Source organism: Lupinus angustifolius, chromosome LG09 (genome assembly GCF_001865875.1).
Source record: "Lupinus angustifolius cultivar Tanjil chromosome LG09, LupAngTanjil_v1.0, whole genome shotgun sequence".
Taxonomy (NCBI): domain Eukaryota; kingdom Viridiplantae; phylum Streptophyta; class Magnoliopsida; order Fabales; family Fabaceae; genus Lupinus; species Lupinus angustifolius.
The window spans coordinates 19,130,798-19,144,890 of record NC_032017.1 but is presented as its reverse complement, the minus strand read 5'-3'; the positions used below and the strand labels follow the sequence as shown (position 1 = coordinate 19,144,890).

Here is a 14,093-nt window from a genome sequence, read left to right as displayed (position 1 = left end):
TTATTCAACACCATCTTATTCCCTCCATTCTTTTTGACATATGTCTTCTTCTCTACAAGCATACATTAGACCATGATTATTTCACATTATATTTTATAAGATAAGATTGTCATCCCATAAATCATTAGATTTTTACATATATTGATAGGAAGAACATTTTTTAACAATCGTATAAATTAGATGATGAAAAATACACATAAAAAAACATTAGGCCGAATTTTATACCAAAAAAATAATGAGAGACTAAAAATGTAGTTTGAACTTTAGGTGTCACACGAGAATGAGATATTTAATGTCATGCTTGACAAATGTCACATAAGTAAGGTTATTAGGAATTTGAAATGAAAGTTAAGGAAAGGTCCATATTCGAATAATTTTTTAGGATGAATGATGAAAATCACACATAAGAAAATATGGAGACTAAAATGTATGATTAAAAAAAGATAAGGAACTAAAAGTGTACTTTAGCTTTTTTTTCTTTTTGGGATGAGATATTTTTTATATGAGATAATCTTATTTAAGTTAGGTAAGATTAGTTAGTATGAGAACTTCAAATATTCAATTTGATGAAAGTTGTGATTGTTTTTGTTTTTGTAAGGCGTGATTTGTTATACTTTGACTTAATTACTTTGAACATTGGTGTATAGTTTTGCATGAGAGTTTAGCATCCCTTATAAAAAAAAATATGATTTACTTTTTACCCATTTATATATGATGGCCACATCCTAAAATTCATTTGTGTCCCTGTTGTTGACCTAGACCTATCCATATTTAAATACATCATGTGATAAATATAAGGTTATCAAAATGACTATTCTACTTGATAGAAGTTATGATAAATTGTTTAAGAATTGTAAGTTATTTATCAATAGGTCTTTTTTTAAATGAGACAAACAATTAAGTTTACAAATTAAATATATATATTTGCCTAATACTATTGTCTGTATTTTAGAAAAATAAAATTTGAATATTTGATTTTATTTGAAAGATTAAAATTAAAAGATAAGTAGTTATATTTTATTAGTTGATGATATGATTTAATTCTAAGTCAAGTCTCCTTATGAGTTAGTGCGCGAATTAGAAAACACTTTTCTACTTTTTTGTAGGATGATTGACATGTTTGATTTCATTATGGAGTTTAATCCAAGTTGCCCTCAAAAAAGGAGCCAGGGACGGTGCTTTTTGGTTTTGATGATGAACTTTTTTGAAAAAAAATATCTATATTATTTACAGAAAAAATTTTTATATAAAGAGAGGGTATGAATTTTATATATTATCATTGCACTATTTATTATCTATATTTAATCATCATTCAAATGAATGGTAAATTATAAAGTGACCGTATATAAAATATATAAACAATGTATAAATATTATATTCTTACAAATCCAATTTTTTTTTGTAAATAATACGGCAAACATCGTTATAAATTATCATTATTCTTTTGAATTATCTTATAATATTATGGATATGCAAGTTAAGAAACTTCATGGTCGAATCTCCGAGTCAAATATTCAACTGCTTCTTTGTATGTATTGTTTAGGTCTATCTGACTTCTTTTCTAGTTTTGATATAACAAAACTGATTGAATTTTTAGAGTTTTATATTGTTCAACTGATTTGGTGATGTTTGATAATCAATTTGAAACTTACATCATTGATATGTTTAACAATGTTAAATTTGTTTCTTTAAAGTGAATCAATAATCTTTAAGATAAGTTGATTGAAAGTGAAGACATATTGTCTACTCATTAGTTTTTTTTTTGAAGTTAGCAAATACAAATATAAAAAAAAAATTAACAATGAAAATTGTGAAAAATAAGTTGCATAATCGAATAGAATATCCATTGATGAATGATTGTCTAGTGATTTATATTTAGTAATAACTATTCAATAATATTGACAACAAATTGCTTATTCAAACATTTCAAAATGTAAAGTCGCATTGGGATTAATTATGAAATATGTATTATATTTTATTAAACATATTTAAAATTTGTAGTTTTGACACAAATATTTTTAATTTTTTATAATTGATAATATTTATTATTTTAATTTTTAACATATGTTGCAATTTATGAGACCTAGATTCGTCACAGAATAGTAAAGGAGTACGAATCGTAATAAATCCCCCTCTTCTAGAACAAGGATCACATGTATCAAAAGTTCTCTTCATGTCCCAAACCAATCATATTCCAACAAGTAACATACAAAGGTTATTGTATGTTTTTATGATTATTCTTTTTCATTAGATGACAATCTTTAATTAGATTTAACACTATTGAGACCAGTGTTAAGAGAACCGGACCAGACCGGACCTGAAAACGGCTTTGGTTTGCAGTCTTAACCGAGTTAGGGTTAAACCACTTTGAACCGGGGAAATTCTGATCCGGCCGTGTTAAATCCGGTTCAATCGCATTAACCTGGGAAATAACCCAGACAGTTCAATTAAAAAAACTAGAAAAATGGAACACCACTCAAATATTTTGTTTTACTTTAGTCCAAAAAATAAAAATATATTACTCCAATAAAATTATACATAATTATTATTATATAAAGCTTTACATTTACATATAATTATATATTTACCGATAGAAATTATTAATTATGTATTATATCATCCGATCACACTGGATGATTTAACCACTTAAACTGGTTAAATCTAATATGAGACATCTTCCAATTTAATATTAGGCTTGAGTTTCATAACATTGATTGAGACAAATAAAATGAGATAGCTAATCTTCATTCCGTCTTCTACATAGCAAACATAATATAAAGGAGACTAACTATGCAAAAGGTGAATTTTCTAACTAGCCCAATATGTATTTTCCCTTATAAAAAGTACCAACTTCTGTTGGAAAAAGAAACATAGTCTTCTTAATTTCTCATTCATGATTGTTTAGCACCTAATCAAGCCATATCTTGTTGTATTATTATTATATTATTCAAGTCTATCCAAAAACATATTATAGAAAATGGATAAACAAAGAGTTGGTCAAATATTGTAAAATTTTATTAGACCTCTATGATAACTAAAAAGTTAAGACTTTAATTTCTGATATCAATATTTGTTGGGAGGAACAATCATACACTCCAAAAGAGATTAGTGTCTTATCTTAAGATGACTGGATACTCTTTGTAATATTTTTTTTATATAGAAAATGGAGGAACTTGGCCATTAATGCAAATTATATGAAACTCCAGCATGATCACCTGTCGCTGGTAGTTTGCGACTAGCACTTGACATGTTCTTTTCCAAAAAAATCTGATTAGTGGTATCTTAATACTTCAACGTTTGGCCCTCAAATATAAAACCGAAATAATTGATAAGAGAAGTTATGGTAGGTCATGGACCCATTAATGTATATATGTCTATGAAATAATTATTAGCATATCACGTTCAGGAATCTAATTACTCTCCTTGTAATATTTTTGTTTCTGACCAAATCACGTGATTGATTTCCTAAGGAACCTTGTCTTTTAATAATACATGTAAGGCCTCTCTAAATCTTATCTGAGGATGACTAAAATATTAAGAGTTTGATTTCTGGAAATGATACTTGTTGAGAGGTACAGTCACACCCTGAAATAAATTAATTCTTTACCAAAAAAAAGTAAAAGATATATTTGGTGGTACCAAAAAAGTAATGGTAAGATATATAGCTTAACCAGAATGTAAAATATACAGAAAATTGTAAGGATTTTGACTTCGAACCTTGTGTATATAGATGTCTATATGATGGTTCATGCTTTAATTTATAGATTAAATTTCATGAAAAAGAAAGAAGATAAGATCAATTTTTATTAGATGGTAAAAATTATAAATATGTGTACATGCATGTGTAGATATACTTGGCAGAAAACTACCAATTCAATAAATCTTCCACAGAATCAGTAGTTAGATTTTGCCAAACAGCTTTTACAGGAAAAAAAGTGAAAAGTCTGGAAAATTGGGACCTCTCTTTGTCTAGATTTGTCTGTGATGTGATAATAATTGAGTGGAGAATTTTCCTACTACTTAATATAAAAGCTATAACTATAAGGAGCTTTAAACACTGTCTTAATCTAGATAGTGGACCTTCACATGAAATAACTGGATATTTGATATAACCAATAGTAACAATGTAACATGACCATGTTTGATTTGCTTATATAGACAAGAAGGTACTGTTTTTTAAGATAACTTAAAGTCACAGACACTAGTTAATAATTCAATTTATGTGGCTCTAAGGTGTCTTATTTTTTTCACTTCCTTCACTCTGCATAATTGCTTTTATGTGCTTCACTTTTCTGCAAAGATACATGACCTATAACAAGGGAATGTCCTTTCCAATTAATTCTAGCTATATTCCTTGAAGTGGTAATTCCAAGAAACAAGATAGGGTCCTATGAAAATGTCATGTTGATAAATAATGATGGGAGAGTATCCACTTATAATTTACTCTTCATCCTAGCCATTAATTCTAGGAAAAAATCTAATGATTTGAATTAGTGAGTAAATTTAAATCATTAGATATCCATAAAATTAACGACTATGATGAATAAGTGGATCCCTGCTTATAGTAGAATGAGATATTGTATTACTCCCAACACCCTATGATTGAATCTGCATTTTTTTCCTTTACTTTTTTGAATTAATATCATATTCATATGCAATCATCATTTTCTAATTGAATTTCATGCATTTTGTTACATTGATTAGACAAGTTCAAAGTACATATCTGCATAAACATCAAGAACTTTATGGTTTTTCCTCCCTTATATGCAAAAATAAGAGGATTATCTTGGAAAATAAAAGAGAGAAAAAAGAAGAAGAAACATTAATCTCCTGAACAAAAACATTAATCAAATGCAATAGAGCCTTACACATGATCTATCCCTCAGAAGAAAACAACTTCTTCTCTTCACATAATGTCATAATCAAGTTATCATACAATATATAAACATCATAAAACACAGTTTCTACTATGATAAACTAAAAAAATGATTAGAAGTTAACCATAAAAGAAGTTGAATCTGAAGAAGAAGTTGTTGAAGCAGAACCAAAGTTCCTGAGACTCTCAAAACTTAAGCCGCGCCGCCGTAAAAGGCGCTCCGCCACCCTTCTCAGAACTTCTGTGTACTCTCCCAATATCTCTGTCATGATCACCACCATTATCATCTTTCTTGCTTCTCTTTACTATTCTTTCTTCAAGCCTCGAATTCTTAAAGAAGATTCTTAAAGGGTCCTTATAAGTAAGGTAAGTTTGGTAATTATAACGTGTGGACTTGTACCAAAAGAGTTTTGAATTGTGGAGTTGGAAAGTGATGCCATGTTATATATAGATACAAAGAAAAAGTGGTTAGGCAAAAAAGATTAGAACTCTGCAATTTCTGGTGAATGTAACAGAGTTAGGCACATAATAATTAGCATACTTTTATGTGTTAATTACTAAAATGATTGTGTAATATAATTTTATGGTACAGTAATGTGACTTTATTGAAGCTTATGGATATCACATTCACATAGGCGTAAATTGTCATCATCATGTAGATATTGCATTTATTTTTTAGTCACGTTTTTGTTTGGTTTAATCATACCTTTTAAAGAGATGATGTGGTTTGATTCTATTGGACTGAATTTTGGGTAACATGGAGTAGCTTACAAGTTTTGTGTTGGATTAATTTGTTTGGCTTGGTTATTTGTAAATCAAATTTTGAATATGTATTTAATATCTTTTGTCTTTATTCATATTTTAACATTTTTGATACTCACCTTCTTGGGTAAGAAACTAATTCATTTCAGGGTTTATGGTTGCCCCTCCCAACAAGTGTAAACCCTCGACCTTGTTGGTTATTTTAACATTATTTGTTATAATTCATTTATATGAAGAGTCACAAAGTCGATTTATAATTGAAAATCAATTTTTAAATTAAGCTTAGAAGTCAATTTTTTTATGTTTTAACTACAAAAAACGTAGTAGTAACTCTAAATCTGTTAGAAGAGGTCAAAATCGAGTGCAACCTGAAACATTATTGTTATTTATTATGGTGGATTTGATTGATTTAATATACCTAATAGATTAATGTTAGACAAGACTCTTAAAGATATAAAGAGGTAGATTATCAATTATAATTTTGGTTTAGTAAAAATGTAAGTGATTGATTGAATAAATTGCATTAGGACAATTATAATTCCATCATTAAGAACAGTAAGTTTGGTAAATGCATGCATTGGATTTATCAGGTGGGAATGGTTTGACTAACTTCTATTGTGGTATCAATCTTTGGATTTCAGAAATAACTGCTGCAGATTTGGAATAAACAATGATCATGATAGTCACATGATCGATCAAAATAAGAATGATGGTCAAATTGTGTAGGCAAATTGATGTTATATTACATTTTATAATTATGGTAAAATGTGGTTGATGCAAAAACAATTGTGATCATAATATAATTGCAGAAAGTATCAAAATTAGAATATTTGCAACATTAATAATAGTTTTGGATCACAATTTGGAATCACAAACTCATGGTTTCTAGCAAATGATAGTGGAAAAAAGTATGAATAAGTCTAAGACTCTAGACAAGCCCATTTCAACATAGCACAATAGTGTAACTTGCCTGAATATGGAAAAATCCAAATGTAGCATAATGAGTGATTGTATTTTTTAGCATAGACTAGCTATTATGAGATTAGATTCAATGAAGAAAACAAAATATAAAAGGAACAGTGCAAGGACTAATAACCAAATATATATACAAATGAGATATGGAACAAGTAGCCCATTCCAAAATTCACACTTATTTTTGACAAGCTATGTAATTATTCCTCTCTTACATAAGGAATAACTTTTTTCCTTAGAAAGAAAGTGATCTAGTAAATACTTTCTTCAATGCTTTGAAACTTAGAGACCGAACCTTAGTTAAAGCTAAAAAGGGCTTAGGATCCTTGTCATGAGTGGGAAGTGGTGGATTTGGTGAAGTTAAGGGTGATTGTGAATTTTCTAATCCAACATTGTCTTCTTGGTTCCAGAAACGTGTATCTTTTCTCTTGCTTCTTACAGTTTCTAGAACATCATATTTGTTGCAAATTCCCCATACAGTCACCTTTTGTTGATAGTAATCCACCTTTACTGAGTATATACCTGTCATCAATGATCATTAACTTACCACTTAATTGCTTAGAATAAGAAAGAAAGAAAAAAATATGGCATAATACACCAGGCTTCCACTTAATAAGATATCGACAAATAAGAAGCTATTTCGAGAATTGTTTAGAAGAAAATACATGAGAAGAAAATTATGAAACTATAGTATATGTTTTAGTCGTGTGAAGAAATTTCAGAAAGAAAAATGATGCTCACTATTTATGTACTGTAATGGTGTCACCAAAAGTTATTTGTACCGAATACATTAAAGTTTGAAATCTTGTGTAGACAACTTAATTTTTGTTTGACTTTTGAATCTGAAAATTGTAAAGTTATATATAGAACAAAAAATTCTAGGAAGGTATAGACACTTTGCAATTAATTCAAAAAAGTTCATAGGTAGAAAGTTGCTTTTTCATAAACTTAACTTGAGTTTAAAATAGGGTGTAATAAAAGTCTTTGTCATTGCTCATTTTAACCAAAGAGCAACTTTCAAATTAATAAAAACCAAGCATGATAAAATAGCATCACTTAAAAGCACCAATGCAATTTGTAATTGAAGGTCATCCATGATTAACGGTGTTAAATTACTAGATTCCACTGCTGGTTTTATTTAAATCAAACTATTGATACAAGAAAAGCAACAAATTATCACTTGGTCATAGTGCACAACCCATTGGTTACAAGGTCTATTCAGTGAATCCAAAACTCAGAAGTTTGTGAACTTGTAATAAAGCCTAGGCCAAACTTGCCCATATATGGCCCAATTTGCTAGTAGAACAAAGTTGTACATGACCCATGCATAGGTAATATATTTTCCCGAAAGATCGGTACTGAATAGAGATGCTGACATATAACATATTTTAATACTGAACCATCTAGAGAGCATCTCAACTCACAACAACCTGCCACAACAGTTTCTTAAATCTTAACACAAAATATAAATATGAAAGAAAATAGAAAATATATGTTGTGTTAATTAAGAGCAAATTGAGAAATAATTTGCTGAAAGTTAAGAAAAATAAAAACATTTGGCACAGCCTTGACAACAACTAAAATGACCAAAATATATGGCTTTTTTTTACCTTTAAGATGGGATAAGGTTTTCTTTATTTTCTTCTCGCATCCATAAGAGTACAAGGGAACCATCATTTCAACGTACTGTGCCTCCACAATGTTCTTGTAAGCTGGGACAATTTGCATGTTAGCCATTCTCACTTAGCTGCTTCTTATGGATATGTCTCCAACCCTTATATAAAGTCTTAGTCTAGGACATGGATCATGGTCTAGTTAGGCTCATATATCACAATCCATAAGATTCTCTAAAAAGAACCTTTTATACAATTGTCTTTTTCCCACTCTCTTCTTTTTACAGTTTTTCTTTATGATAATGTTATTGGATTAAAGTTTAACCATCAATTTGTCTGGTTCACTATAATTAGATTAAGATGATTAATTTAACTAAACTTTGATTAAGGAAATTGAAGTTATGTTTTGAATAGGGCATGGGTAGTGACATGGATGAGTGCAAAACTGTGTCAGCAACTCTATGTTGGTTAACTAAAAGTGGATACAATGTATATATTCTCCTTTTTTCTTACATTGGAAATTGGAAAGTTTTGGAGTTTGGCTCCCATGTGAGTTGCTTTCCTTAAGAAAGAAGATAGCTAGTGTAACTGAATTTGATAGGAGTTTGGAACTTGGGCAACTTAATTAATTAGTATAAGACTCCTCACCTTATCTTTGTTGAACATGATCATTTGTGCTTTCTCCAAGTTTTTATTATACAGAAAGGACATTCATGCATGCACCAATCATCTATGTTAATGCCATGCACATGAAATGAACATCAGGGGCTAGAAACATAAACCAAGTTAAGGTACACTTATGTTGCAAACATAAACTAATAAATGACTTTTAGAGAAAGCAATGCATGCCCTTTTTATCCATGTTAAATTGTAATATTTTTTTAATACAAATAACATTTCTCACTAATTTTTTGGTAATGAACTAATCACCTTCGGGGTTCGTGGCCCATCCCAACAAGTGTCGTTGTCAGGGATCGAACTCTCGACCTTATGGATCCAATGAGGTCTTACACTACTAAACCAATGTCTTGTTGATAATTGTAACAGTGTATGAGTAACTATTTTTAATTACTAGTAATTTAGAGTTACATGACATGCATAAAGGAAACCAGGGACTGCGTTCTTCTAACAATCACTAATTAGGGTGTTAAATTCTTTTAGAAGTTATAATATAGTCTTATTCATTTCAGTGAAGGTAAACTACAACTCCAAACGATTTCCAACTATAACGTCTGTTTGGTTTAACTCTTTTATTTTTAATTTTTTTTTTCTTTTGCAAGTTGGTGCATGGATCCCAAAATTTATATAGGACTTCATACTATAAAGTTGACATTTTGATCTCTTTTGTATTGGGGGCACTCCTTGTGCTCGTTTTAATACAATTTTTATTTATCGAAAAAAAACAATCTCTTGTATTGGTGCTTTGGCATAGCTCCTCACAGAAAGAAACATGAGCTACAATTAGCACATCTAATCAAGCTTAGAGCTAGTATAATATATACTAACCTTATTTTTTCTTACCAATTAGAGAACCATTAAACTATCTCATATGGTGAATAAAAGTAGTTTGGGATTTTATAATGGATACTTAAGGCATATTTTAAGTTACACAGCAAAAAAATGTCAGTTGACATTGAAATGGACTAATTTATATTTATTGAAATATGAATTTTATAAATGGACTAATTGTGAATGTTAAATTACCCTTTTCGATAAATTAAAATGTGCCATAAGGTATACATTACAAAAAATATAGATTTTATTTTAATTTTAAGATTTAGAATATATCTGACAAGAGAGAATAGAAGATTATCAATGTTAATTATCACTTGACCTTTTTAACACCATTTTGTCATTTTTAACCAATTTATCAATCAATTCTACCAAATACATTAGCTTATAAGCCTTTTAGGGTTAAAGATTCCACTTTTTTTATAATTCACGTCACATATGAAAGTTGGTAATAATATGGCTTTAGCCGAAAAGATGTGGGTGCCACCTTGATGTAGCACAAGCAGGTACATGTTTCTAAAATTCATCTTATGTTAATCAAAGAGTATGTTACTAATAATAGGAGTTTAGCCAAAAACATGTGGGGACCTTCATATGGCACAGGAAGGTAGCCTTTTCCTCCTTTATTTATTACAAGATTCTCTAACCCAAAATTTTCATATTCCTGATCAATCAAATTTAATAAAATAATATTAAAAAATATTTAATTTCTATTTTTATAATTTTTTCTGAAAATTTACTAATTAACTTTGGATACAAAGTAAAACATGCAATGAATAATAACATGTAATCCTTATCCCTTTATTTGTGGATTTGTTTGCTATCTACCTATCTCATGTCATATATTCCATTTTCATAATCATATGACAATAATCAATCTCTCTGAGTAGTCATTAGTGAGCATAAAATATAACTAATTTAGCAAAGTAAGTAATAAAATGGAACTTGAGCATATACACCATGCATTTGTACATATTGGTTTATAACTGGTGCAATAATATATCGTACATACATAAAAAAAAGACATAACGATATATTATTAATTAACTTATTATCATGTGACGATGATTCCATTTGAAGTTTGAGCCCATTGATCTTCTCTTCTTTTTTTCCTCTTCATCTTTTTCATATTTCTGTGATGATGAATTTTATGAAATGCAGCATGCATTAGGATTTTCATCACTGAAGAGTTGAGGTGGTGGGATTCTTTCAATCATATAGAGTGGCTGGTAAGGATAATAGTACATCATTCTCTTCATTCCTTCATCATCAATGTTGTTAACCACAAACCAATTTTCTTCTTTCTTGGTTTCTTCTTCTGCTTTTTCTTCACTACCCTTTTCTTCATTCTTTTTATCCTCATTCTCACCACCTTCATCATTACCCTCTTCTTTCTTTGCTTCCTCTTGTGGCTTCTCCTCTTCTTTTTTCTCCTCAGGTTTAGCTTCTTCTGCTGCAGGTTTCTCCTCAGCTTCTTTGTTCTCTTCTTTCTTTTCTGGTTCAGGTTCTGGCTGAGGAACTATTTTGGCTTGCTTTTTGGTGCGTCTATACACATATTCTACTAACTTGTTTGCATCCATGGTCCCTGTCACTATAACCTTTCCTGTGCTTAGTTCTGTCATTGCTGTTTGAACCCCTACATTAATTAATGTACATGTTTTCACATTAATTACAATTGAGTTTGAACCTATAGCAATAATAAATATTAGTATACTTTTTGTCCAACACATTTAGCTAAAAGCCAAAAGGATGAGGCATGATAATGATGATATATAAGGCGATTATTCATGTATAAAGCATGATTAATTAGTTATGTGATAACCTTCTTCATGAAAAATTTCATCACTTTTAGTTGACAAAATTGGGCCATCACTTTTCTCTTTTTAGGTGCAATCTGATGCAGCACATGAAGCATGGGTCCCAGTCACATCATCATCACCAACCAATTTGCAATAAAGCATGCCACGTTAGAGGGTTCAGCATTAAGTGCTGATTTGGCAATCTGATGTGCAATGATTTTTGACACATGCCTAAACTCCATAATGAATTAATGATCATGATTCATCACCCCTTTCTAATAGTTTTTTTTCTTCATTAAATGGCCCATTAAATTTGTATGTTTTGTCAAAATCACTAAGCTACAATTAGCACCCCAGAATTTAATCATTAACAAATCAGCTATCTAGCTATATCTTTCACCTTTATTTTTCACCTTTAGTTACGAACAATGTAGCCATCAAATGAAATCAAGAGATAAATGATAACCAGTGTTAACAATTTAACTGGTTACCTTGTTACCTCTCATTAGAGATACATGATAAATGAAATCAAGAGAAATCAACAATGTACTTTCTCAATTACCTCTCATTTGGAGTATCTTCCTCTTAAGTTGCTGAGCACAGGCCTCACAATGCATGTTTACATTAAGCTCCACAGTAACTGGTCCACTAACCTGAAACGCCAATAATAATTAACCATTGTTAAATAACTATTCATATCAAACTACCCTTTTAATAAAAAAAAATGAATTCTCAATCAGAAAAGTGGAAATTTAAATAAAAGTCTAGTGATACCTGAGAATTAACAACTTCTGGTATAGGTTCTCCTTCTGCTGCAGGCAATGGAGATATAACATTGGTTCTTCTCTTTGTTTTCTTAGTAATTGTGTTGCAGATTGCTTGAGGTTCCACTATACCCTTTATGGTCACTTCATTTTTAACCATATCAATTACCACTCCCTCAACACCTGTTAAAAAATAAGCACAAAATATAATCAATTCACATGCATGCATATATGCATGAAACTTTGAAACAAATATGAAACTAAAGTGTAAAATATGTGAACCTCTAACTTTCATGATAGATCTCTCAATTTTCTTGGCACATCCCACACAATGCAAGTCCACAAAAAGAACACATGGAGATGGTGGTTTAGGCTCTTCCTTCTTTTCCTCAACTGGCTTTTCCTCTACAGATTTTTCTTCCTTTTTCTCCTCTGATGGCTTTTCTTCCTTTTTCTCTTCTGCTTTGTTCTCTGGCTTAGCCTCAGCCTTGGGTTGTTCCTACAAAAAAAATTCCAAACAAACATGATAAGCACTATAGTACTAACGCAAACCAAGTTGTCCAAGAAATCAGTTAGAAAAATAAGATTCACCTGTTTTGCTTCTTCACTCACCTGTTTTGCTTCTTCACCCATTTTCTCTATCAATGAATGATGGAGAATGAAATAGCAAAGAATCAAAGTTCTGATATTATTATAAAGAAGGAGTAGAAGTGGTTAGCATATAAAGCTACACTTAGTGATTCCTGATTCACATGCAGTACCACTAACTATACAAAAGAGAGGGTCTTAGTTTATTATTTATATTCAATCTTGAAGGTAGAGAAAGAGGTGAAGAGGAGTAAGGTGTTAAGGCCAAGTGGGAAAAGAAATAGAAGAAAAAAGAAGCTTTGAAAAATGAGAATACTTCCATATTCCACCGACTGGACGGTTTTTCATGACATGGTGGTGAAGTGTCATTCTGTCAGACATGTATGACATATCTGTAAGTGTAGGACCCACACTTACGACAAATGGGATCGACTGTCCCATTTTCCATGTCTCATTGTTTATCCAATCAATTGAAAGTTGACACCTATATGAAAGTAAAAACAAAAAAATATACAATAACATTTTTGTACTATTTGGTAGTATATGATTGGTTTGGGACATATGGATAGAAATTTTTGGGGACAGAGGATCCTGGTTCCACTTAGGACAATCTCCACAAAAATTCAGATTCTCTCCAATATTCTAAGCATTAGTTTGAGAATTGGATTTTGGAGGAAAACGAATGGAAAGGGAAGGCTTGAGAGTCACGAAATACACTTGTGAGATTATTCACAAGTCTTCCATTTCTCTTTATTGCTCTCCAAAATCCAACTATCAAACTAACCCTAAAAGTTTATGAGATTGTGACAAGTGATACAAATAAGTTTAGTATGAGTTTAAAATATATGTATCGACAATGTAAAGTTTTGTACACTATCAGCACATCATCCACCGTTAATTTGTAATATTTTTTTTACAAGTCAATGATAGTTAACATGTAAATGGTGGAGATTTGATGTCCTGTATATATATTAAATCAGTTTTTTTTTTGGTTTCCCACAGGTATCCTCGCACTGGAGGCAATCCTGTCCGAGCCGGGCACATCCACAGGTAAGTGGGGCTAACTCTCCCAACGGGCATTTTTTCCATCCACAAGACTCGAACCTGGGTTCTTGCTTAAGGGGAATCAAGCATGTACCACTTGAACCAACGTCCGTTGGTAAGTTATTCCAATTTGAGATAAAATATCAAAATAACTAAATATTTT

The 14,093-nt window shown here is 30.5% G+C and overlaps 2 protein-coding genes across 3 annotated transcripts; both read right to left on the bottom strand.

The window, feature by feature from the left end:
- On the bottom strand, positions 6,712-8,393 carry LOC109356389 (heavy metal-associated isoprenylated plant protein 28). Its single transcript, XM_019599716.1, has 2 exons — positions 8,221-8,393; positions 6,712-7,132 (listed from the first exon to the last, which is right to left on the bottom strand). The coding sequence occupies exons 1-2, from the start codon at positions 8,345-8,347 to the stop codon at positions 6,846-6,848; spliced, it is 414 nt and encodes a 137-aa protein (XP_019455261.1). The 5' UTR covers positions 8,348-8,393; the 3' UTR covers positions 6,712-6,845.
- On the bottom strand, positions 10,667-13,162 carry LOC109355925 (heavy metal-associated isoprenylated plant protein 9-like). Of its 2 annotated transcripts, none has more exons than XM_019599213.1 (5): positions 12,890-13,162; positions 12,581-12,797; positions 12,309-12,481; positions 12,097-12,187; positions 10,667-11,371 (listed from the first exon to the last, which is right to left on the bottom strand). In XM_019599213.1, exons 1-5 carry the CDS (start codon positions 12,929-12,931, stop codon positions 10,884-10,886), a joined length of 1,011 nt encoding a protein of 336 aa, XP_019454758.1. In that variant the 5' UTR covers positions 12,932-13,162; the 3' UTR covers positions 10,667-10,883. The 2 variants fall into 2 exon arrangements, with proteins under 2 accessions (XP_019454758.1, XP_019454759.1); XM_019599214.1 differs by having other exon boundaries at positions 12,911-13,160.